A 26,975-nucleotide genomic window follows, 5' to 3' on the forward strand; every position below is an offset into this window, starting at 1 on the left:
GACCGTTGGTCGCTTATCTCCACAAAAAGGCCAAAAGTTTGTTTTACCAAAATCGTCCTGATGGTGGCGCTGGATGGGACAGATGCGTTTTGATTACATGACTGTAGAGATACTGTGCGATTTGTGTGATTTTAGGGCAAAATCTGTAGGAGCAGTGTCCAAAAATGTGTTTAAAAAAATCGGCCTGAAGGTGGCGCTAAATGGGACAGATCCATGTTGATGAGATGAGTGTAGACATACTGTGTAGCGATTTGCGTGATTTTAGGGCAAAGATTGTAGGAGCAGTGTCCAAAAATGTGTTTTAAAAAATCGGCCTGAAGGTGGCGCTATATGGGACAGATCCAAGTTGATGACATGAGTGTAGACATACTGTGTACCGATTTGTGTGATTTTAGGGCAAAAATTTTAGGAGCAGTGTCCAAAAATGTGTTTTGCAGAATCGGCCTCATGGTGGCGCTAGAAGAGGGCCATATGAGAAATGAGAGGTGGGGTCTCCGCGCTGCCGAGGCGGACGAATAGGTACCGGCCCCGGCTCTCCCGGTCGCTCCTAGCCCGAGTTAAGGCATTTTATGTGAGCTGCAGTGGAGGGGGTCCTCCACTGGGGGCGCCACCACTTTTGCATCCGTTCTGGAGCACCAGGAGTCGGTGGTCCCCGGGAATTCCCCGTGAGCAGCCCCTTTGGGGTGGTCTTTTTTGCACATTTGGTCATTTTTTACACCTGGGGGTCCCCCAGGGACCTGGGGGTCCCTGGAGCTCCGGGGGTCCTTCGAGGTTGTAGTTTGGCAGGCAAGGAGTTTGTATGGAAATTTTGGCATGGATCGGGGCAACGGTGGCGGAGATATGAGTAGGGGGAAAGTGTGACGTGTGACGAGTGACGTGACGGAGGGAAGGACAGGCTGACGGCTGGTGGAGGTTTGGATAGTAGAGAGTGTAAAAGTAACTGCGACCTACTACGGTCGCAATTAAACACACTTATTGCTAACCAGCCATGGACCCCCTTGGAAACCCCTCAGGGACCCCCAGAGGTCCCCGAACCACACTTTGAGAACCAGCCATGGACCCCCTTGGAAATCCGTCATGGACCTCCAGAGGTCCCCGAACCACACTTTGGGAACCAGCCATGGCTGTACGTGTACCAGGCTGTTGTGAACCAGCCATAGAAACCCTGGGGGTCCCCAAACCACACTTTGGGAACCAGCCATGGACCCCCTTGTAAACCCCTCATGGACCCCCTGCCTGCCTGCATGTTGATCCTATTACTTGTTGGATGTTAGACTAGCCTACAGCTTTTATTTTGAAGTTGTGTACCATGTGACTTGACACGTGGTCACGTGACATTCATGATGACGATTTCTTTCCTGGACTTGAAAATTGAATAATGGGCCTATTTTTTGTTTGTCGGTTCCAAATCAAATAATGCCAAAATATGAATCACACATTCAAAAAATTGAGCAAATTTTAAGCATTTTCCTGACTTTTTTGTGGGCTCGAAAATTGGAAAAATGGGCCCATTTTTTGATTGTTGTAATGGGGTAAGAAATTAAGAAATACCTTTTTCAAGATGTTTTTCCTTTGTTGGTTCCAAATCAAATAATGACAAAGACGAATCACACATTTAAAAAATTGAAGCATTTTCCTGATTTCTTTGCAAGCTAGAACATTTGAAAAATTGGTCCATTTTTTGATATTCGTAATGTGGTAAAAAAATGAAAAATACCTTTTTTAAAGATGTTTTTCCTTTGTCGGTTCCAAATCAAATAATGACAAATATGAATCACACATTTAAAAAATTGAAGCATTTTCCTGATTTTTTTGCAAGCTAGAAAATTGAAAAAATTGGTCAATTTTTTGATATTCGTAATGTGGTAAAAAATGAAAAATACCTTTTTTAAAGATGTTTTTCCTTTGTCGGTTCCAAATCAAATAATGACAAAGACGAATCACACATTTAAAAAATTGAAGCAAAATTGAAGCATTTTCCTGATTTTTTTGCAAGCTAGAAAATTGGAAAAATGAACCAATATTTGATTTTATGGGGAGCTGGAAAATTAAAAAATTGAGAGAAAAATGATTTTTTAAAATTGAATTCCTATTGAAAATCGAACGATACTTTAGTACCCTGACCCAAATTTCCGAACTCTCATTCGGTGTAATGCTTTTCAGAAGTCGCGAGTGACGTCATTTTGTAGTCGAACCAGACCTTTTGACCGAAAAGTTCGGTTTCGTTCAAAGTATGGACAGGCCTTCTTGCTAGTTTAAAGGTGATACACCATGCATTTAAAAAGTATTTATGTCATATTGTTTATGTCCCAAAAACTTTTTTCAAAAGGTTTGAGGCTAAATTACCACTCCTGAATAGAGAGCCTCTCTCATTTTTGAATGGCTCTCAGAGCATTTCAGCTGCAGTACCACCTTTGGCCTGAACTGCGCCACCCCCTCCCAAATCTTTTTGAAACATTTTTTTTTTTTTTTAAGTTTTTTTTTTTTTTTTATGTTTTTGATTTTTTTTTTATGATGACGTCACAATCGGCAGATGACGTCACAATCAGCAGCAAATCTGGATAGCCTGTTTTGAGAACCTGTGGGATACTTTTAACCTTCGCCTTCTCAAAACCAGAGAAAGACACAACGGTCAGAAATGGGACTTTGTGAGGATAGAAGGTGCTAGTAGGACCCCAAAAAAAGGTTTTAAAATAGGAAAAGTGAAATTTCATGGTGTATCACCTTTAATAGCTCGTTTTAACTGGCCTGGATAATATGGCGTGGCGTTGACATACAGTACGGCCCCAGGGGCCAATAAGGCGTCTACATATTTATGTATAGTCATAGCAACGTCCAACAATCCACATTTCAAGGACCCTCAGTTTAATATGCATTAGGCCACAGAACCCCGGTGGAAACGATTTTAGTCTCTGGGACCCAATCTATTGTACAATCGTGAATGTTAATTTAACTCTGAGAACCAAATGGACCCATTCGGATATACAACATTAAAGTTAATACTAATTAACGGATGCTGAATGGACTCTATCTCTACTTTACCTCTACAGTCCTATAAAAACAGTTTCTGATATTTTAATTGAGAAGTAAAGGCTGTGCAGTTTCTCAGGTAGCCTACAATGCCTACTTTAAAAGTGTGTTAACAAGTATTCGGGAGATTCCAATGAGGGTGTTTCAATGTGTTGTGAGATTGTAGTTCTACTATTTGGGCTATTTTTGCAAGATTTTGACAAATTAACATCTTTAAAGGGAGTGTGCTCGCTTGTTGCTCTGCCCGCTATGATATGGAAGCAATCTAACATCGCTTATTGGCCATTTAAAGTGCTTTAACAGTCATTCAGATAAGATTGCGGTTCTGGCTCAAACCTTAGGAGAGAGCGCTTATGTGAGAGCATTTTCAGGAGTCAGGACCAGAGCAGCGCAGCTCATGGGGAATACATGATTGCTTTATTTTAGTGTAACCAACTCGGATATGCACAGTGTATGTATAATGGGTTAAAATAATGTACAAACGTATTCCATTCATGACAATGTGACTGGTGTCATTTATGTAGGCTGCTAGCCTCCTTGTAAAATAATAAATGGTAATACCACTGTCAAAGACTGCTGTTTCCACAGCGTACCAAAATACTGCTTGGGATTGAAAGTGGGTGCATGTGTGTGCGTGCGTGCGTGCGTGCGTGCGTGCGTGCGTGTTTGTGTGTGTAGTCTATCGGACGCAGACATGAAAGGGAGTGAGGCATGCGGGGGAAAGTCTTTCTTATTGTCTTTCCCTACGTTGTTTGGTCGTATTCCGGTTGTTCTGGGTACTAAAATCTGGGTGTTTCGAGAATATTTTAGGGCATGTTATTTAAATTACGCTAGGTTTCAGCGGGCGAATTTATCAATACGCTGAGATCAAATGTACGCTAGGATTGACTGCATAGGATTTGTTGATAAATCTCACTTCAACGTTTTAACACTCCATTGATGAATGAGGGCCAATTGTCTCCCCTATAAATAGTAATACAGTCAAGCTCCTAGCAGGGACGCCCCCATGAGTCTATACATTAATGGAAGTATGATTGTTATTGCATTTAACTTTATAATCTTGTGGGACATAATATGCTATGCTACAGGTACATATATATAGTTAAAAAGTTAAGTATTGTTGCTTGAAGCCTCCTCTGAATGTCTCTTTTCCCCCATGGCTGCTGAACAGGCACGATTATGCGGAAGCTTCCGCGGAAAGTGGACGTCCTGGAGGGGGAGAACGCTGCTTTCTGTGTTGAGGTGGAGGAGGAGGAGATGGACATTCACTGGTACAAGGACGGCGTGGAGCTGCGTGAGACACACCAGACCATCCTCAAGTCTTTTGGCAGAACTCACATCCTGGTCTTTGTCAACACGATGCCTCAAGACGCCGGCCTGGTCACGTTCTTTGTGGGCAGATCTAAGACTTCATCTCAGCTTAGGGTAAAAGGTACAGTATGGTGTAGGCAGCTACAGTATGATCTCTGTCCACATGAAAACTGTGGCTTTTTAATAACTTAAAGCGAAACTAGGTAACTTTAAGACTATTTTTAATATATACTGTTTGTACAGTATATACATTTTTCAGTCACTATATTATTGTGCTGGGGTGTTTCCTTGCAGAAAGACACATCCCCCTGGCTGTATTTTGGTTCTATTCCACTGTTTATGTTGACATTCATCCCTTGGAGGGACGTTTTTGTCAGGGGGAGCTGGCCAGAGCTCTTAATTGCTCCCTTTGAACTTCAAAGGGTTTGTGCACTGAGGTAATTGATTGGGCCATAAAAGAGTCAAGTGCTCGTTAGTGATCTTTCTTATCAATGAAAGCATCAAAGACAACTACCTGTTTGATGCCTGTCATAGAGGGGAGGGGGAGGGGTAAATGTGTTTGTATACACACAGACTTGCCTAGTTCCCCTTTAAACCACCATTACCTCGTTGACAGAGGTCTCCCAAGGTCTATCCTTGGCCCCCTCTACACCAAATCTCTTTACCAAAAATAGCCGATCTACAAGTTCACAATGCATTGCATTGCGAGCATGTTGATCTGCTATTTTCATTGAATGTTCACATATTTTTGCTGAAGTGTGGCCCTGACCCATGCATAATTCCTGACCATGAGCATTTGGTTTCCTTTTGCTCCAGCGGCCAGGCATTGTCCACCCGCTTGCCCGGTGGGTGTACAGATCAACACAGAGCGTGCCAATGCTGTCCTTTTCTCCTGGGTTCCTGCTCCGGAGTCGCGGAAGAACCCCCCGTCTGGCTATGTGATCGAAAGGCAGGAAGTCGGCACTGGCTCACAGGAGTGGCTCCAGTGCCTCACCACTGACTCGGCCACGTCTGTGGAGATCCTTGGCGACAGCGTCCCGTGCGAGGCTGATTATCGCTTTCGCATTTGCAGCCTGAACAAATACGGCAGAAGCAACAACGTAGAGTTCCCGAGAACAGTTCACCTAGGTAAGATGCTGTGTAGGGTCCGGTCTTTATTGTGTTCATTCAAACCAGGGGTCATCGCCATGCTGGCTTGTGGTGAACATTTTTTATTTCTTTTTTGCCACGGACATACAAAATGAGTGGACAATAATATTACTATTAGAAACACGTAAAGAGCTAGCCCTGAATGACCATAACAGCTAACTAAACTATCAGTCTTGAGGTTTGGCATGCATTGCAGATCATTTAAGATTTAAACATATCTAAGCACACATTAACAATTATTAGCAAATGCTTTTTGTTTACAAATATATTATACCGTCGTTGTCGGGTGAAAACCTTGTATGTCCAAAACCGTTTGTTTTGCATTTATCATTTTAAAAATGATTTAAACTAGTGAAAACAGCCGATCTACAAGCACACAACGCCTCGCACCGCGAGGCGTCGTGTGCTTGTAGATCAGCTGTTTTCACTACTTTTGTGCGACGGCCTTGTGTGATGAAGCAGTGCTTTACTTTGCGAAAAAAATTACAAATGTGAAACTTGGAGATACGAGGTTTCTGCCCGACAGTGACGATATGAATATATTCATATTCAATGAAGAGTTAGCATCACATCTGAATCAAAGTGCTTTGATATCTCTTCCAGTCCCAGTGGCCAGAATCCAAGCCCCTCTACAAGATGCCTTGGTGCCAGAGGGACAAGATGCTAGCTTCTCTATTGAGCTGTCAGCGTCTGTGATAGGAACATGGTTCTTGAACGGTACTCAGCTTCAGGAGGACGATCGCTACTCCATGAGGCGGTCGCGAACGCACCAATCTCTTCGAATTCGAGGGGTGCGAGACACAGACAATGGAGCCGAGATTACATTCATCGCCTATGGTATCCGTGATTCTGCAGCACTGTACATTCAAGGTATACGCACTGTACATGTCACTTTTTTCCAAGTTGTGTTCTCTTACAACTTGTGTTTTTACCACTGTTGGATAAAATGCACAACATACAGTACAACAATGACACGACTCAAGATTTAAATTCCTCACTCCACAGCTCCTCTTGTGAAGTTTTCCCCACTGTCGGAAATGGATCGTAATAAATTTGTAGAAGTTGGGAACCCCATCGTCCTCTATTGTGAGATATCGGACCCTGTAACTCCAGTCCACTGGTACAAGAATGGGGTGGAGCTGCAAACAGTGGAGGGTCTCCACATCCAGTCAGAAGGCACCATGAGGAGGATTGTCATCCAGTCAGCAGAGTTCTCGCATTCAGGAGTGTATTGCTGCGATGCCATTGATGATGTCATCAGATTCAACGTGGAAGTTGAGGGTAAGTGGCAAGCGCTTCTTGTCATTTCCGTCACACAAATTTGACTGACAGTTCTTGTGAAGTTCACAATTAGTTTGAACTTATTTCATGTTGCAATTTGAAATCTAATTAAAACAGTACTTTAAAGATAGCAAAGGCATAATGAGCAATCATTATATCTAAATGAGAATGATCCAGGGAAAAACAACCCCCCCCCCCCCCCCCCATCCGTCCCTATCTTGCACAAACTGCACCTACTTTACATAGAATATGCTGTTAAGTTCAATATACTAACCTGTTGCACATAGAATATACTGTGGAAAAAATGCTGTTTATACAAAGTGCTAAATTATTTTTTTGCACAGGTACATTTGATTTGATGATGCTCTTTTTATTCTCTCATTGCTCTTTTTTTCTCACACTCTCTCTTTCTTTTTCCAAAAAAAAAAAAAATCTTTTATTCCGATATTGTTATTTTATATGCTGCTGCATTGTCTAAAGGAAGTAAGGAATACGTTTTACTCTTATGTACCTGTACACAAGATGTGACAATAAAGTAAAACCTTGAACCTTGAACCTTAAATATCCATAGCCCCACCTGTAAGATTCTCGGCAATACCGGAAGCTGAGAGGAACAAGTCAGTCTACGCAGGCTGCCCCTTGGTTCTGCATTGTGAGATCTCAGACGCCTCTGCACAAGTGCACTGGTACAAGGATGGCACGAAGCTCCTCCCTCAGAGCGGGGTAGAAATTCAATCAGACGGCATGAGGAGGACACTGGTAGTCCAGTCTGCAGAATCCTTCCACTCTGGCTTGTACAGCTGCAAGACAAAGGGGGACGCCGTCATGTTCACTGTGGATGTAAAAGGTGATTTCAAGTTTTGTTTTGAGCAGTTGACAACATTAACCCTGGCATCCCTATTTTGGGCATGTCGTTATACACAACAATTCTCAAAAATAGCCATATTACTACAATATACTGTAGTTAATTTATACACATCGTACACCGGCGTCGCACAGTGAAAATAACCGATGTACAAGCTCACAAAGCGTCAAGAAGTGACACATTGTGAGCTTGTAGATTGGTTATTTTCAGCGCATGACAGTGTTTGGTTTAAGTGGTTAACCATTCACTCTCAGCATTGCCACTAACTATGATGATATTGAGTGTTGATCATTGCTTGAACTCATAACTTGACAGTACAGCTGTTTTGTCACATTGTCATGTTAGCAAATTTGCTAAAACAATTTGTGTCCTGCATTCAAGGACTTTTAGCTATCAATCTTGAGGTTTGGCATGTATGGCTGATCATCTAAGATTTAAACATATCTATAGCTCCACCTGTGAAGTTCTCAGCAATCCCAGAAGATATGCGAGCCAAGTCCATCGAAGTGGGATGCCCCATTGTACTGCAGTGTGTGGTGTCGGAGCCTGAGGCTCAGGTTCGCTGGCACAAGGGTGGGACACAGCTTTTTTCAGACTTGGGATTAGAAATTGAATCAGAGGGCAACACAAGGACCTTGGTGGTTCAGTCAGCAGAGATGTCCCATGCTGGCGTGTACAGTTGCACCACAGAGGATGATTCCATGGAATTTCAAGTGACCATCAAAGGTGACTTTACATCTTTTACTTGTGCCCTAGTGATGTAACCCCACTTCCTCTTTCTAAATGCCACTAATAAACCCTGCTTTATCTGTCGTGTGATGGTTGGGAAATGGCCTTTATAGTGCTACAGTACATGAGCATTATCTCACAGAACTGTGCAATCTTAAAACCATTGCTATCTACTGTATTATAATCAATTAATTTGTGCTCGCCGCTACCCTATGTAATTGGAAGACTCTAGTGTCCATTGCATCTTCCACCTTTCAACAGCTTTTGTTGTATTAAATCTGTCCTAAATTCCCCACTGCTAGCTCTACCGGTGAAGTTCTCAGATATCTTTGAAGTTGAGAGAACCAAGTCACTTGAAGCGGGCAGACCTTTTGAACTGGAATGCGAGGTTACAGATCCCGTTGCTCAAGTCTGCTGGTACAAAGACGGGGTAAAGCTCATTCCGCAAAATGGGTGGGATATTCATTCTGAAGGCACGTTCAGGAGACTCATTGTGGTGTCCGCGGAGGTCTTCCATTCAGGGCTGTATAGCTGTGAGACCTCTGATGACATTATCCAGTTCAGTGTGGATATCAAAGGTGACTGTTTTTATTTATTTAACTTAACTGAATCTTGAACAGTAATCCCCTTTGAAGAGTAGATGCCACTAACATTTGTCTTTAAATGTCTGTGTGCTATAATAACATTTTGTGTGTGATGTTGCGAATATCTCTTAAATGATGGAAGAAATCTTGTACAGTACGTCATTTCTTGAGTTACATTTGTCTGTAATGTTTGAATTTGTGACATTACCTCTTTAAGGATGGTCTGAGAAATGACAGATTAGTCCATTTGGGTACATTGCACTTTTTACCCCTCCCCCTTCCCCAATCAAAATGCAGTTATCCACTTTATAGTCCACGATTATAACATGGATACTCGTCTTTAGCTCCACCGTTGACATTGGCACCCTCACCAGAGGTTGTGAAGAGCCAATCGCTTGAAGTAACCACCGCCAGCCCCGTTGAGCTGCCCTGTGAGATCTCAGACCCTGCAGTCCAGGTGTCCCAGCAGAGGCATGAAGAACCCCATTCTAAACGTGAGCCTGACTTTGACATGGGAGCCACCAGGAGGACCCTTGTTATTGAACCGACTCACCCGTCCAACTCTGGGGCGTACTATTGTGCCACAGCGGACGATGTTGCACAGTTAATTGTACAAAACCAAGGTGACTTTTTGAATGTCAAAATGCTTGTGGTTCTTACGTGTCAGTTGCAACTAACTCTCTTTATGTAGCTTTCTCGATTGGCCTCTTACCTGTTGTTAGTGTACAGTGCTAATACTTGTTTATTTTCTTTGAAAATGTTCAGAATAATCTATACTAAAAAGATATCCCCCCCCCATGATCACCTGTAGCTCCACCCGAATCACATCTTGGTGCTGAAGTCAAGAGGCCCGTAGAAGCACACTGTCCAATTGTTCGGCAATTTGAGATCTCAGATCCCATTGCCAAAGCATGCTGGTACAAAGACGGAAGGCAGATCTACCCACAAAGGCGGGTTGACAGTGAATCAGAGAGCAGCGCGCCGACTTTGCCTCTCCAGTCAGACGGCTTACCCTGTGATGGGAGGTTTGGCTGCGAGAGAACTGGCGACGCACAGTTTAGTGGTCACGTCAAAGGTGGTGTTCCGCAAAACACGCCCGCATCAGCTCAATTCAAGAATGAGTCAAAAGCATTTAGTTACAGTACATGCCTTGAAGCTATCGCCCAGCTCATTGTTTTCTCTGTGGCTTTGTCCAAACAGCAGAGCAGTGTCACTCGGGTGATGAGCTTGGTGAGATAGCAGATGCAACTACCCACTGCACTTTGGATGTCAAAGGTGATACAATGATTTCAACATTAGAGTCATCGTTTTAACCCAGCACATACATACCACTAACAATGGTGGTAGATGTCAATGTTAGACCAGTCCCCTGAGGCATACTGTAGACAATACTGTGTATATATATATATGTGTGTGTTTGTATATAGATATTTTTTATTGTCCAGTATGATTTATCATGTTTTCACTCCTGATTTCATGACCTCATTTCCTGCTGGTGTTGGCTTTTAATCAACCTTGTGGGTGTCTTTGTGAGCATCTCCTCTTCATACTAACATCCATCTTATGTCTGTCATGTCATGTCATGTCATGTCATGTCATTCTTCATCTTTTAACAGTCATCTTTGTATGCTTGTAACAAGCAGCTTTCAACTCCGGAAGCCCATCTTATGTCTTGTTCATCACCAGATCCTCTCATTCACTTTGCTGCCCCCGATTCTCTCCCCGTTGCAATGACAATGAACTCTTCTCAGAAACTATTTCGATATTTAATTTAAAACAAATATGGAATGGAAATTACTGCACCAGATTTGTCCTTACAGTTTTGGGGGTCTATTTAGTGGTAAAACAGGAATGATTCTCCTCATTATCAGACCAACGCTGGTCGCCCCTCTTAAGTGTTTGTCTTTGCAATGGATTATCCCATAACTCCTTCATGCTAACCCGCAATGATGTGCAGTACTATTTTGAGAAGAACTATTGAGGCAAAACAACAATTGAAAACCCTTTTTCTGTGTACATCACAATGCCTATAGCTACATCGCCATGGCTATCGCCTGACCAAGAGTCCGAGCTGCACAACTCCAAGGAAGAGGTCTACCTTGTGGAAGATGATGTCTCGAAGCCTAATTCCCAGACCTTCCGCAGCAAGAGTGGAGCTCTTCATCGGATATTTGACAAACATTACGGGCAAATGCCAACTCTTCAGCCAACTTGTGAGCACGGGACTGACTGGACAGCAACTGTCCATTCAGAAGATCTCTCCAACGATCAAGAAGGATCAGGCCTTAGTGCTCATTCTGAGCAGCTCTGTTACTCTCCACCACCAGTGGTGTCCCAGTCAGATGAGCACCATCCCTCTATACAATATGCAGAAGCACAACTTGAACACAGCGCTAATTACAGACAGCCTGCATTAGATCGATGTGAAGTCCTTGATAATTCCCTAAGGACTGTGACTGTCCAGTCAGAGGAGCTATGCAACTCCCTACAGACCACAGAGCTTTGCAATTCCCTCAAGACAATAACTGTCCAATCAGAAGATCTGTGCAGCTCCCTACAAACAGCGACTGACCAATTACAGGAGCTATGCAACACCCTCAAGTCGGTAACTTCCCGTTCAGCAGAGCATTGTAACTCCCCGAAGGCAACTGCACAGTCGGACAAGCTCAATAAATCCATACAGACTGCAACTGTCCAATCGAAAGAGCTTTGTAACTCCTTGCAGACGGCAACTGTCACATCAGAGGAGCTTTATTACTCCCCAAAAACAATTGGCCAATCGGAGGAGCTCTACAGCTCCTTACAGACTGCATCTGGCCAATCAGAGGAGCTTTGCAACTCCCTCAAGGCTGCAACCATCCAATCAGGAGAGCTGCGTAACCCCTCTCAGAAAACGTCACATGGGTCAATGGAGTTCTGTAATTCTCTGCAGACTGCATCTTGTCAGTCAGGCAAGCCCTACAACCTGCAGCAGACTGCAACTGTGGAAGCAGAGGACACATATTACAGTAGGCAAATGGTGCAGGTACAATCAGCTGAGCTTTATAAATCCAGGGAGGCAATAATAGCTGGACCTGAAGAGGTGGATCAAATCATGGAGACAGCGGAAGATAAATTAAACAGCAGCATTAACTCTATTCAGCGAACATCTGGCCAGTCAGCAGATGTCTATTATACCAAGCAGACATCCACTGTCCAATCAGAAGATGTCTATCTGTCAAGGGCTTGCGACAGTCACTGGGATGACGATGTCATTGCAATTAAGGTGGATGTTGAAGGTGATTTAAATGGTTAGCATTATCAAACAAGAAAATGGATGGGCACAATGTTGACATTGTGTAAAATCAAGAGATTGCTTATCGCAATTCTTGACATTTTGGCAATTTCTACATTTACTTACTTAGATTGTTGATACTAAATATGACTTAAGATAGTCAATGTGCTAGACTTTGAGCTTGGGTGGTCTGCAACATTTTGAAATATAATGAATACAGTTAATATTAGAAGCAAATCCTAACTTGAATGCATAATTATCCCAAACCTAACCAAACAATCCTCTTGTTCAAACACTAATATTACAATTCTGTGTATCAAGATATATTTGTTTGATGGACATTGTTAGTGCTAATTAATTTAACTCTTGAGGGGCTTTGGCATGACTAATCTCCGTAGTGAGATTTTGCTCTTGTTGCCTACAACTGGAAGCGTGATTTCTGTCGTAGCTAATAACAGTCACACAATTCTCTCTTGATGTCACCTCAAACACCCCCAGCTCTGCCTGTGAGGATTACAACACCTTGCGAGGCAGAGAGGAACAAGTCTGTTGAAGTCGGAGATCCCATAGTGCTGCGTTGCGAGATATCGGCTCCCAAAGCTCAAGTCACCTGGTACAAGGACGGAGTTGAGCTGCTTGAAGCAGAAGGCCAAGACATATGTTCAGAAGGTTCCATAAGAACACTGGCTTTCCATTCAGCGACGGCGGCTCACGCAGGGGTTTACAGCTGCAAGACCACCGATGATGCAGTGCAGTTTCATGTGGACGTTAAAGGTGAAAAGCTGTATTGTACTGTTTACTTATTGCTGATACTTGATCAGTGCAGTGTTGTATAGTATACCTTGGTTCAGGAAAACAAAGAGAGGTAGGTTCTCAACTGGAAAAAAAGATTACTTGGGATAACTGATTCATTCTTTACATTCTCTATACATTTAAAAAATAGAATTGTTTGACTTAAAGGAGCTATAGTCAACTTTTTCTTGAAAAACGGATGCTAAAATAAAAATAATGTTTCGAAAATATTTTATAAAAAAATAAGCTTCATATATGTGTTTCAATTAAAAAATGACCACAAAAAGCGTAAAATAATGATAAAATAAGCATTTTGGCCCTTTGTTTACATTTACAGGGCCCGTACTTTGTTTACATCCTGGTCTGTAGACTAGGATGTACACCTACAATGAAAAAGTTGACTATAGCTCCTTTAAAGCCAGTTAAGATTGAGGTTGTTAATGGATCATATCCAAGGATTTTATCGTACTGTAGGGGTGATAACAAATAAATGATTAAATATTTAAAAATGACATCTTACACCTCAATATATATATATATATATATATATATATATATATATATATATATATATATATATATATATATATATATATATATACATACACTGTAACTAAAATCTAAAATGTCTATCTGTATATTCATTTATTTCAAGGTTCTAGATGAATTCAGGTCTTTGCTTTCAGGATCTTTCTTATATATTGGCCTAGAGGAGTAATTTTTCAAGTTATTGAAGGTAGTGCTGTAAACAGCAATGCGATTCATCATGATCAGACTATCTTCTAATCTACGGGAATTGCTTAAAGCAAACCCAAGTTGGATCAGTTGCTTCATTGGGGGAACATAAACAGTAGCCATTTTAAGTAACCAATATTCTTTATTTAATCCTGTAGCTCGACCTCTGAAGTTTTCAGCAATGTCTGAGGCTGAGCAGAGAAAGACGGTCTCGGCCGGCTGTCCTATCACTCTACAGTGTGAGCTCTCTGACCCCACTGGCCATGTGGACTGGTACAAGGATGGATCACAGCTCCTACCTCAAGGTGGAGTAGACATCCAATCGGATGGAGTCATGAGGCGTGTAGTTGTCCAGTCAGCAGGCCAGTCTCACTCTGGAGTATATCGTTGTGAGACACGGGATGACGGCATCCAGTTCACTGTGGAAGTAAAAGGTGATCCTCAGAAACTACCGGTACACAATATGATCAGTGGTTCTCAAACTTTTTATCGTGTCAAGGCCCCCCAAATTGACACTTATTAGCCCCACGGACCCCCATTTGAAAAGATATGCCAGGGACCCACATAAGAGAAGATTTTCAAGGCTCTAGCAGTGATTCTCAACCATTTTAATTTCAAGAACCCCCACACTTTGACATGCATTTGGGCTACGGAGCCACATTTAATGGTATTTCTATCTCTGAGACCCCAATTTATATTGTAATGGTAATGTAACTCTGAGAGTGTACAAATGGAACCAATTTGGTTGTAGTCTGAGTTACATACACATTAGGGTCCATTTGGTTCCCAACTATCATTTAGCTGGAGACCCCCTGGAACTCCCTCAAGGACCCCATGGTGTCCCCGGACCCCACTTTGAGAACCAATGCAATAGATCATGTGTTTTGCACTCGTTGGCAACTAACTACCACAGTTGTTTCATTCATGTTTGGCTGATTACCTAACAGAAGTTCACCTCTGCTTCCCTTAATTTGTACAATATAAAATAAAATGATTTTGTATTGTACAATTATTGTACCAATTAACTGATGCTTTGGCTTATTAAACTCATATAAACATGGGTATACATGTTTAAAATGCATGTATCCTCAATAACATGCTTACAGTTTAAAGTTTACAGTTTAGGCATTTAGCAGGCGCTTTTATTCCAAAGCGACTTACAATAAGCAGGTAATACATCAATATAATAAGCAAGATAATGTGTCAGTACATCAACAACAATACAACAAATGCATAGGAATATTAATCTAGAAAAAAATAATATTAACATAGGTAGACCACGCACCTTCTAAAAACATCTAAAACCCTAAAAAGCTTCATGTGTGGTCATCGAGGGAAGGGCAGTGTTACAGTAATGTTATGGGTTTACGTGGCGTCTGAAGAGGTGAGTCTTCAGTCCACGGCGGAAGCTAGGGAGTGAGTCTGTAGTTGCGACAGGGAGTTTATTCCACTGTTTGGGGACCAGGAGGGCAAATTGTCAAGGACGAGTGGATTTTTGTCCTGGGATTTTTAGCGAGGGTTCTGTCAGCATCCCTGTGTTGGTTGATCTGAGTGAACGGGTGGGGTTGTAGGGGTTGATCAGGTTTTGGAGGTATAGAGGAGCTGTACCTCCAAAGGGCAGAGAGAGGAGATTCGTGTGACACAGGACATAGAACCCAGGTCCACGCAGGAGCATTATAATTTGTGCACTAACTGGCTGAGCCACCAGGCCAGGCACCCCATGTTGTTGATGCTGCATTTTGATTCAGTAAATGCAAAGTACAGATTTATGGTAAAACATAAAGTACTTTTGCATGCCTGGCTGAATGTGTTCAGTACATTAACACTTGATCCATCTTATTTTTTTTCAAGAGCACCATCTCCTGTGTGTTAAACACATTCTTTTAGCCCATTGAAAACCATTCTTCATAACTCCCTGCTTGTATCTTGTCTGCAGTGCTATCATGTCAGTGTGGCCAATGTGTTTAAAACTACACCACTTGACTCTTGTTCTTCCTGCTCTTAATGTTGTTAATAATTGTATATTTGTTGTGTCTGGTCGCGCATATGTTTTATGTTCTGCTTTGCTCTGTGGGACGTTGTCCATCTTCCTGATTACTTGTAACTTGAGATTATTATACATTTTTCTTCAGTTTGATTTGTTCATTTGTTCATTAAAGTTAGTGAACTGATGCACGGCTAAATCCTGAGTGTTAAACACTGTTGATGTTTGGGACTTTACTGTGTATGATCCTATAAAACATTCTTTTTGCAATCAATGAAACCTATAGATCTCCCTGTGAGGTTCTCAGAGCTTCCGGGGACAGAGCGATACAAGTCCATCCAGGAAGGCTCTCCTATTGTCCTCCACTGTGAGCTCTCTCACAATCCTTCTGCTCACGTCCAATGGCACAAGGACGGGGTTCGTCTTCAACCGCAAAGTGGAACAGAGATGCGATCCGATGGTCTGACAAGGGCGATATTCATCTCTTCCGCTGATCTTACACATGGCGGAACCTATGAATGTTCAACCAAAGATGACAGCGTCACATTTAAAGTGGACATTGAAGGTGACTTGTGTGTGTCCTGTGCTGTAGGCTACTTATCTTCCTGTCCTGCAACATATCTTATTTCTGCACATGAAATAAGCTTGAGCACTACGGGTGTAGCGAATGTAAACATATGGCTTAATACTAACCTTCATCATTCCTAAATCTGCTGTGCAATGCTTGATCCATCTTGCTCTGTGGTGAGAATGGAATTTGCTTCGTTTTGAATGTTCAGACACAAAATGGCTGGTAAACCTTTGCTCAGCAGCAATTTTGACCAATTGTCTTTTTTCTTCAAAATCTTCCCCCTGCACCAACACCTTTTAGGCCGATCGCCGAGGATCATGCCAGTTCCAGCGTCCGAAAGTCGTAAATCAATTATCGCCGGTTCCCCGATTCTCCTCCAGTGTGAGCTCTCAGATCCCATCGCCCAGGTCTCCTGGTTTAAAGATGAAGTGGAGCTTTTTTCCAAAACTGGCCTTGATATGAAAAGAGACGGCTGCTGCCGGAGACTAGTGATTCATGCTGCCAAGCTGTCTGACGCTGGCCTCTACAGCTGTAGACTTGCAGATGATGTTGCGACATTCTGGGTGGATGTCCAAGGTGATTTCAGTGAATTGATTGCGTCTACTAATAGTGTTTAAAGTGTTTTATGAACATGACTTTTAATTAACCTTTTCACCTCACACTGTCAACCTCTCTGTAACTAGACAGCAAAATCTGGAGCGTAAATTTTACATGTGTAAAATAAATAATAAAAGGGTTTTTGAGCAGTGCTCCTGGAAGGAGCTAAGCTCCAACATCTGGCTTTGTCCAGGATGCAAAGCGTGGCCTACATCTGGCCTACATCTTGGCACAAAGCGCTCAAAGTTTGTTGTACGCCCACTAAATGTCCGGGCTCTGAAACGTGGCCTACATCTGGCCTACATCTTGGTACAAAGCGCTCAACGTTTGTTGTACGCCCAGGGTCACATTGGCCAAGCTTCGCGGGACCCTTAATGAAATTAACTCATAATTAGCACCACTCACTTCACATTAGGTGTGACCTTTTTTAACAACTGATTTGATTTGTTTCAATACATGAACAACAAAAGTCTCTGACATTAAAAAGAAAAATAATGTTTTGATAAAAATCCGCAGCCACACCCACAAGGTTTTCCGCACTTCCAGAAGTTGCCAGAAACAAATTTGTTGAAGCGGGCTGCCCGATCATTCTGCAATGTGAGGTTTCACAGCCCACTGCCCAAGTCTATTGGTCAAAGGACGGAGTCGATCTTCTCCCGCAGAGCGATACTGACATCCAATCAAAAGGGAGTTTGAGGGCAGTTGTCATCCAATCAGCAGAACCGAGACACTCTGGAGTGTACAGCTGTGAAGCCACAGACGACCGTATAGAATTCAAGGTGGATGTTGCAGGTGATCTGAGTATTTTGAGTTTTGTCAACAGAATCACTAACTCGTGTCGTTTACAGTACGTGTCGGCTCTTTCTGAGTCATAAATGTCTGTTGTTGGTCGAGTCTTGTGCAAGCTATTAGCTAATTCAACTTGCTGCCTTTTACTGACCTGGCTTTCTGTGGTTTTACTGTAATGTGGATACAATGTGGCATGAACATGAACAAAATGCTGTGTGGTTATTTGCACTTCAAATAATTGTGACATACTGCACTGTACATATACGAAACGAATACTTTACCTATTCTGAGCATGTCATAATAGGCGAACATTCAGAGTAAATAGGTCAACATTCAGCAAAAATAGGTGAACATCGGGTGAAAATAGGCACTCTACAAGCTCACAACTCAACGTTTGTGACACGTTGTGAGCTTTGGCCAGTTGTCACTATTTGACGTACAATGACGTTTTTATAGGGTTTAAATTGTTAAAAACTATGGCAGTGCTACAGGGTCCTACAGTATGTCTTTAACTGTAGATGCATAGCAATTCATCTTTCATTTGTATATGAATTCCAGCATGTCGAAGGTTACCTACTACAGTGTTTCTCAACCACTGTGCCTGGGGAACTTTGTTATGCCCCTGAGAAGGGTCAATTGTGCCCCTTGAAACTGCTTGAAAGCCAGTATTGTATTTATCATTTTAAAAATGATTTAAACTAGTGAAAACAGCCGATCTACAAGCACACAACGCCTCGCGGTGCGAGGCATTGTGTGCTTATAGATCTGCTGTTTTCACTACTGTTGTGCGACAGCCTTGTATGATGAAGCAGGGCTTTACTTTGCGAAGAAACGTACACATTTGAAACTTGGAGATACAAGGTTTCTTCCCGACAGTGACGATATTTACACCCCCGTATTATGTTGGTGTGCCCATGGATTCTTGGGACATGAAAAGTGTGCCCATGCAGAGAAAAGGTTGAGAAACACTGACCTACTAGATTTGAATACCTTTTGATTAAAGTGATCCCTGACTAATACGACAAATATGTCTTAATACATTATAATTGTCCTCTATAACTACAATGTAAAATTAAAAACACCTTAAATATTTTATTTCTTCTAGAAATAGCTAATCTTTCACTCAGTAGGGGAAATGCCTGTCGCAAGTTGATGATGTCATAAATGTCATGTGTCATTTTTATGGCATGCATGTGCAAAAAAACAAAACACAAACACATTTGAAATATTGATTTGATGCTCATATTAACTATAGGAAGTATTAAGTTTGTTTTTATTTTCACATGCATGCCATAAATTCCATAGGGATAGATCACACTTGACATTTATGACATCATCAACTTGCGACGGGCATTTCCCCTATTGAGTGAAAGATTAGCTATTTCTAGAAGAAATAAAATAATTGAGGTGTTTTTAATTTTACATTGTAGTTATAGAGGACAATTATAATGTATTAAGGCATATTTGTCGTATTAGTCAGGGATCACTTTAACATGAAATTAATTCAAGCACCTATAGCTCCAATTAGGCTACCAGCTGTTTCAGAGACTGGGCGGCCCAAATCCATTGAAGCGGGCAACCCTGTTATACTCCAGTGTGACATCTCAGACCCTGCAAGCCACATCTGCTGGTATAAGGATGGAATAAAGCTTCTGCCACAGTATGGAATAAGCACCCAATCAGATGGCAGTAAGAGGACACTGGTTATCCAGTCAACCACATCATCATGCTCTGGGCTGTACAGTTGTAAATCAGATGATGGTTCAGATTTCAAGGATTTCTATGTGGAGGTGAAAGGTGACACGCACAGCTTCTCCATAGATGCAAACTTTGAGATGCCACTAATGCCATTTTCAGATTCCATTGAAGTGATCCTCCATTGACATGTTCATTTTATTTTGCTGCTCGGAGCCACAAAACCATTCCTCTAATTTAACAGGAGGCATTGTTGTCCACGATGTTCGCTCATAAGTCATCTTTCCCCTCTTGAATGTTTTTCATCTAATATGTTAATGCTGTTCATTTATATTCTAAATATTTTAGACCATCAGCGGAAAAAAGGCATGTGATGACGCTTCATTTTCCCTCGCAAAATCTAATCACACTACATCCTTACACAGAGCTTTTATTAACCGTTTCACTTTGCTTCAACAGTGAATGTTGCAGTCCTGTCTTAAGCTACCTAGACAATCAAAAGGCCTTGATTGAGCCCAGCATGGCTAACCTGTGGAAACCAGTCCTTAGGATCCTAATTATGAGCGTGTGAGCGTAATAACTCGAAATCACTGATTTGTTTGATGTACTGTTCTTCACAGCGCCACTGGTAACGTTCATTGATATCCCGGAGGAGGAGCTTTTCAAAAGTGCCGTGGAAAACGAGCAGCTTGTTTTGTCGTGCAAAGTGTCAAGGACTGATGCCACTGTCCAGTGGTACAGAGACGGAGTTGAGCTACAGCCAAGTGACAACATTACAATGCAAGCAGATGGCACTGCAAGGATTCTGACCATCCATTCATCTCAACTGTCGGACGCGGGGACGTACACATGTCGTGCCGGAGACAGCGCGCTAATGTTCAAGGTTAACATACGAGGTGAGAAGCGTTCATGGCTATTCGTAAACAATTATGTCCTGAAAACTGTTCTGGAATTCAGTACGGGTGACCTGACCTCCTTTTGAATGTGCCCCCTTAAAGAACCTCCCGTGACAATAGTGTACCCCAAAGAAGATGTCCATCTCGACCGCCACGTCCCAGAGGAGATCATTCTCAGCTGTGAGCTCTCTCGTCAGAATGGTGTTGTCACCTGGTTCAAGGACGGCCAAAAGTTGCAGGACAGCGAAAACATTAAGCTCAAGCTTGAAGGCCCATATCGGAGGCTAAAGATTCTCTGCAGTGGCGTGGAGGATTCTGGGGAATATGTCTGTGACACGGCTGATGATTCCATATTCTTTCATCTTAGTATTACAGGTAAATGTCCTGTATCTGTTGTGGATATTTAGTACGTCCATATTGTGGTCCCTTGAGGGTCATTGGTTGAACCCGTTATCAATCAATCCTGACAGGGATTGTTGTCTGTTGTCTCTTTAAGGTGCTTAGGGTAACTTTTCCATCTTTTAAATATTTTCTTCTGAAATTAACCAATATTTTCAATGTCTCATACAAAATGATATTGGCAGGGGATGTGATATGTAATCAAAAATATGGCATACATTTCTCCCTGTATCGTTTGCCGGGGACCCCCAGGGGTCCATACTTCTTCCCTCTCCTTTTCCCCACCTAAACCTGCTAAAAAAATAGCCGACCCATAAGCTATTTTAGCAGAATGTTCGCCTTTTTGGCCAGAATGGTTGGCCTACGAGAATAGGGACGCTATATGGTTCATGTGATCAACAAGGGTTTAACGTGTAGGCCTATTACCATTTCTTTCTTCTCCAGAACCTCCGGTACGGATTGTATCTCCAAGCCAGTCTCAGATGGAGCTGTGCCAGCAGACGTCTGAGAGGATGGTACTGAGCTGTGAGATCTCCAGGCCCAATGCAGTGGTACGCTGGTACCGAGATGGGCTGGAGGTGGAGGAGAACGCCAACCTCATCCTGGAGGTCGACGGGGTCTACAGGAGGCTCATCATACCAGAGACCACCGTCAAAGACTCCGCGGAATACGTGTGTGACACGGCCGATGACTCCATGACATTCTTTGTAAACATAGCAGGTACAGACTTTAATGGACACTTCTTTAAAAACACACAAAAAAAATAGGTTGATGGCTGTTGACATTGTACACCAATCAGTTGACTGCGATGGCCCAGGGGTCTATGGGGCTTTTAAGCTGTGACATCATTTTGTAGTCAGACCTCCAAGCAGATTTATTGTCAATATCTGTCCCTCGCTATTTCAACAGATCCGAGACAAAGATAACGACTAAAGTATAATTCTACCACTTTCCTTTCAACAACAAAGAGAAGAAAAATTTGTAAATAGTAAAAATAGTAAAAAGATTCGCTTTTTTTGGGGCCAAAAGTTCTCCTCTGCCTACAAAATGATGTCAGACTTAACACATCGGGTGCCCCGAATTATTCGACGTTTAATTTGCTGGTGCCCATGGCAACGCGTCATTTTACCTACCTTCGAAGTACTGGCGAGAAAAGTAATCCGAGTAAGTATGTCCTGTTTATTTCGCGAAAATCTTTTCTTTCAGTCAGGACCGTTTTTTATCAATTCTAAGCCACAGTGTTTGTGTTACGGCCGGTAGAAGAGGCTGCCGTTTTGAGAAAAAAAAGAAAAAAGGAAGATAATCCGGAGAAAACAGCATTTTTGTGCAGCCGCTAAACAGGAAGTCAACGAGACAGACAGCACGTCCGGGTGACGTAATTTCGCGCTGTATGTTGGGAAATGGAGTTTGTTTCATCACCGCGGTAGCCAAGTGCAGTAGCTACTGTACAGTATAGTTTACTGTACAACGCGTCGAACGCCCACGTGGGCACCACGTGGGCACCCGATGTGTTAACAGCCCCATACTGCCCACCTCCTTTTTTCTCTCTACACCATGGGTCTTCAAAAGGGGGTCCGGGAACCTAGGGGGTCCTCAGAGTTACTACAGGGGGTCCTCCAAATGTCTGTGTGTTAGAAACTTTTTTCTTCATTCAACTTGAACCCTAATGTCCATATTCTGAGAACTTTAGCCAAAAATAGCATTTTCGGCAAAGAGAATTGGTGTAGAAGGAAAAAAGAGCAGACCAAGCAAAGAGTGAAAGGTTGAGTTTATTAAGTATTGACGGTTTAAGTGGTTGAATATCTGAAAACACAAATTGGCATGAATCCAAAATATACTGATGATTGTGCTGTCAAACAAAACCATCTGTTGTGGGGGTCCCTGCTTCATCTCTCTCTCGACTAAGGGGTCCTTCTTGACCTGAAAACGTTGAAGACCCCTGCTGTACACCAAATGAACCCCAGGTCTGATAATGTCACACTTTGATGCCGATTTCCTTTAGAGCCTCCTGTGCGCTTTGTGCGTCCAAGGAAGATGGCGAGTGGCGTGGAACTGTTTATCGGAGAGCCTCTGGTGCTGGACTGCGAGGTGTCCAGATCAAATGCTGACGTGACCTGGAAGAAGAATGGCGAAGAAGTTGAAAACTCCAGAAAGGTCACCATCCTCGAGGACGGGGTCATGCGCCAATTAACCATTCACTCACTGACACTAGCAGATGCTGGGAAATATGTCTGTGATGCCAAGGACGACGTGATGGATTTCCAGGTCAAAGTGAAAGGCAAGTATAAGTATAGCATAACGTCGTTGTCGGGTGGAAACCTTGTATCTCCCAAGTTTCAAATTTGTACGCTCTTTCGCAAAGTAAAGCCCTGCTTCATCATACAAGGCCCTCGCACAAAAGTAGTGAAAACAGCAGATCTACAAGCACACAACGCCTCGCACCGCGAGGCGTTGTGTGCTTGTAGATCGGCTGTTTTCACGAGTTTATTTCTTTTTTTAAATGATAAATGCAAAACGAACGGTTTTGGACAATGGACATACAAGGTTTTCATCCGACAACGACGATAAGTTTCATATAGAAAAAACATTGCTGTGGCTCTGCAAGAGACGAGCCATCTACGAGAGGGTGGTGTGTATCTGTATACCCTGAATTGAAATCACAAGAAAAGAGCCTGAGAAAAGAGATTAGCCAAATTACAGTGGATGGATGTTGCTATGCAAGTTGCAACCAATGACAGGACATCATCATTGCTATGCAAAATCGCAATTTTTGACAGGAGACACCTTTGAGCTAAGCTTTCCCAGTGATGGGCTGCAACTTCCCAGAGATGGGATGCAACCTCAGCAAAAACACACTACCTTTTTATGACAAGTTTATCTTATAAGCTATTTTACTTAAAGAGATGAGAGTGATATTGATCTTGGGGAAAGTCAATTGAGAGGGGTTTAGTAGAAGTAGGTGCAACAGTTAATCTAACTAATCAATTTAAACTATTATACATGTAAATTATCCATTAATATAAATTCATAGATTTTGGGGGGAAATACAAAGAACACAAACCAAACAAAAAACTTCAAAAATGTGCAAAATCCTTCAATACAGCGAATTCCCATGGCAAGACATGTCAGTCTTGTTTTATATAAACTAGTCCAGACTAGTCAAAGCATTTGAAGACTTAGTATTAATAGTTAAACTTTTGGACACACGGCTGTGTGTAACAAATCGGTCATTTACCTGTCTAAATCGTTTTGACAACCATGAGAAGTCCTACATTGTTTCAGCTAAGCTGTTTGTGTGCTAATAACACAACGTTCGGCTCATAAAAGGCTTTCTGTGGCAGGGGCGTCAATTGGGTATGGCAGGGGTATGCAGCTGCCATACCCTGGGTCCAGGGGGGGAAATAAAGGTTACTTTTAAATATAAATCCATGAATGTCTCTTTGTCTATCTGTTTTGGTTATTATGTTGTTAAATTAAAATAACTACAAATGCAAAATGTAACAACATGGTCACTTTAAACAAGGTATTATAATTATATACTCCCCATCTTGACAAAAAGGTATATTCTCAGGTTCCGCAGGTCAGCTGACAGCTGCACAGGTTCAATGCATTATTGTTAATTGTGGCATGTTTACTAACATGCCAAGTTTAGCTGCACTTGAACAACCTTTCCAGGCTGCCATATCCAGCCCAAGAAACCGTAGAAACGGGGGGAAAAATAGAATGTACTTCTTAAGACACCAGTCATGTTGCCATACCTTAGCTTTTTCTGAACTGACGCCACTGTTCTGTGGACCGGGCACCTTGGCAGAGTTTTCCCTAATTTAATTAATTCGATCTTATATATGCCTTGATATTATGATGGCAACCTCTGATTGGGGCATACACGGCCCGTGGCCTGTGGCTGGCTACGGGCGTAAACACAGACAGAATATCTGGAATTTATAGATATAGATAGACAGATAGAAGGATTATAAATCTGCCCAAAACGAGAACATCACTTTTACAGAAAGCTGCACCTCTTGTTTCAGAGCTGCCGGTGAAAATCCAGGGGAAAACGGAGGCCAACACGGCAAAGCAGTTCTTGGTCTCAGACGACATCATTTTGGTGTGCGAGCTGTCCAGATCCAACGCGCCAGTCAGCTGGTACAAAGACGGCCGGCTCATCGATGACAGCGAGCGCTACTGCAGCGAGGAGCAAGGGACCTTCCGCTCACTAGTGGTCCTGAACGCTGGCCTGGAGGACTCAGGAGAGTACACCTGTGATGCTGTGGACGACAAGATCGTGTTCCACATCACCGTCAAAGGTTATTGCATCACTCATCAGTGCACGATTGCGTTCAAACAGTGGTTTGTGGCACCAAATTCTGGGCCCTGGGTGCGAGGATTCACTGCGGGCCCCCCGTGAATGTTCTTCATATGGGGGAGGAGGGGGTTTAACCCATTTAGAGCTGGGAGCGCATTATTGGGCGTTATTTTGTGTTTTAACGATATGAAAAATAGCAGATCTACAAGCTCACCTCGCGGCACCGAGTGCCGCGTTGCGAGCTTGTAGATCTGCTATTTTTGAAAAATCGTGAAAAATCTTTCTTCAAAGTTTTTGAATATTTCAAAAAAATATATGTTTTTTTTGTTTGTTTTTTTAAACTATGTTTCCATGTCAGTGGTGCTCAAACCTTTTCATGTGAAGGACCCCCAAAATGATATGTATCTTCATCTTCCACCTCCAGAGCCTCCCGTATGCATAATTGGAAACTCTGGCACCCCGGAGCATCACATCCTGGTGACAGGAGAGGACCTCATTTTGCAGTGTGAGGTGTCGCGGCCCGACGCCACCGTGCGGTGGTTCTGGAACGACAAGTTACTGGAACCAGACGATCGCATTCATATTGACAGCCACGATGTTGTGCGGAAGTTCGTTCTCTCAGGACTTCGGCCCTCGGACTCAGGAGAGTACATCTGCGATGCCATCGATGACAAAATGATAACGTTGGTCGAAGTTCAAGGTAGTGTTTGTTTCTAAGTACTGTCGCCCTCGTCCAGAAATGTTGTATTCACTATATTTCATCTTTTATTGTGCTGTGATGCGATGTGTTGTGCAAATGTTTAAACATTTTGCAATTTTTTGGAAATGAAGATTTCACAAGAATTTCACCTTTTGTGGGTTCTAACTTCTATGATGATGATGACATGTTTTCTCTTTCTTGCCCACAGAGTTACCGGTCCAGTTTGTCAATAAACAAGCCAATAGCAACGTGTCTGCCTATGAAAACGAGAGTGTTACACTGTGCGCAATAGTAAACCAAGAAAGGGCCAATGTCCGATGGCTGAAAGACGGACGATTATTGAACGAAGACAACGTTCACATCTCAAGTGAGGGTAAAAACCATAATCTCACTATTAATCCCCTGCGTGTTTCAGACAGTGGAAAATACATCTGTGACGTAAACACGGATGAGATGTATTTCACTGTCTCTGTCAAAGGTAAGGAATCATCCCACAACGCTTTCCATAATCACAGTTCTGTTGCACTAGGGCGGTCACAATTATTACATGATCGTCTAATCGCAATTATTTGACATAATTGCAATTATTTGACATAATTGCAATTATTTGACATAATTGTCATAATCGTTTACCTGTTGAAAAATTTGTATACAGTATGTTCAAACATTTCAAAAATAGTGAAAATAGCAGATCTGCAAGCTCACAATGCGGCGCGTTATGAGCTTGTAGATTGGCTATTTCCACTATCAATGGCCGGGTTTCCCAAAGCGATTTTAGCCCATTGTAAGCCCATGGTAGCTCACGCATGGTCGTAGAGACCAAGCCCCGATCGTCATGTTCCCGTGTTTGCATGGGTTCGGGCAGAGCGACTTATTTAGCCCCCTACAACTACACCATCATTCAGATTTCACAAACAAAGTGCTTAATAAAGTCTCACACCTGTCTAAATACGGCACGGCTTTCTATAATTACCTGTATCCTCCGTTTTCTTTAATAAGAAGCCTTTTTATACGATCACTGTCTGTTTATCTCAATGGGGTTGGTGCGCATGGGGAACGCCATGAAATACATGGGAAAACAGAACGCGATCGGTTAAAAAGGCTTCTTATTAAAGAACACGGAGGATACAGGTAATTATAGAATGCCGTACTGTATTTAGTCAGGAGTGAGACTTTATTAAGCACTTTTTGAAATCTGAATGTTGATGTAGTTGTAGGGGGCTAAATAAGTCGCTCTGCCCGAACCCATGTAAACACGTGAACATGACGGTCGGGGCTTGGTCTCTAC

The 26,975-nt window shown here is 42.5% G+C and overlaps 1 protein-coding gene across 1 annotated transcript in view; it reads left to right on the forward strand.

The window, feature by feature from the left end:
* obsl1b (obscurin like cytoskeletal adaptor 1b) overlaps positions 1–26,975 on the forward strand; it is a gene marked incomplete at both ends in the record, with an annotated part of 83,255 nt that overhangs the window by 19,839 nt on the left and 36,441 nt on the right. Inside the window, 16 exons of the mRNA XM_080753464.1 lie at positions 4,202–4,462; positions 5,158–5,469; positions 6,094–6,360; positions 6,496–6,771; positions 7,376–7,618; positions 8,087–8,362; positions 9,324–9,572; positions 10,983–11,957; positions 13,909–14,204; positions 16,686–16,881; positions 20,385–20,657; positions 21,126–21,401; positions 22,684–22,959; positions 24,713–24,988; positions 25,412–25,687; positions 26,103–26,165. Coding sequence (XP_080609590.1) covers positions 4,202–4,462; positions 5,158–5,469; positions 6,094–6,360; positions 6,496–6,771; positions 7,376–7,618; positions 8,087–8,362; positions 9,324–9,572; positions 10,983–11,957; positions 13,909–14,204; positions 16,686–16,881; positions 20,385–20,657; positions 21,126–21,401; positions 22,684–22,959; positions 24,713–24,988; positions 25,412–25,687; positions 26,103–26,165 — 4,791 coding nt within the window. The remainder of the gene's footprint in view (positions 1–4,201; positions 4,463–5,157; positions 5,470–6,093; positions 6,361–6,495; positions 6,772–7,375; positions 7,619–8,086; positions 8,363–9,323; positions 9,573–10,982; positions 11,958–13,908; positions 14,205–16,685; positions 16,882–20,384; positions 20,658–21,125; positions 21,402–22,683; positions 22,960–24,712; positions 24,989–25,411; positions 25,688–26,102; positions 26,166–26,975) is intronic.

The sequence above is a fragment of the Nannobrachium achirus genome (assembly GCF_963921795.1).
Source record: "Nannobrachium achirus genome assembly, chromosome: 22".
Lineage (NCBI taxonomy): Eukaryota > Metazoa > Chordata > Actinopteri > Myctophiformes > Myctophidae > Nannobrachium > Nannobrachium achirus.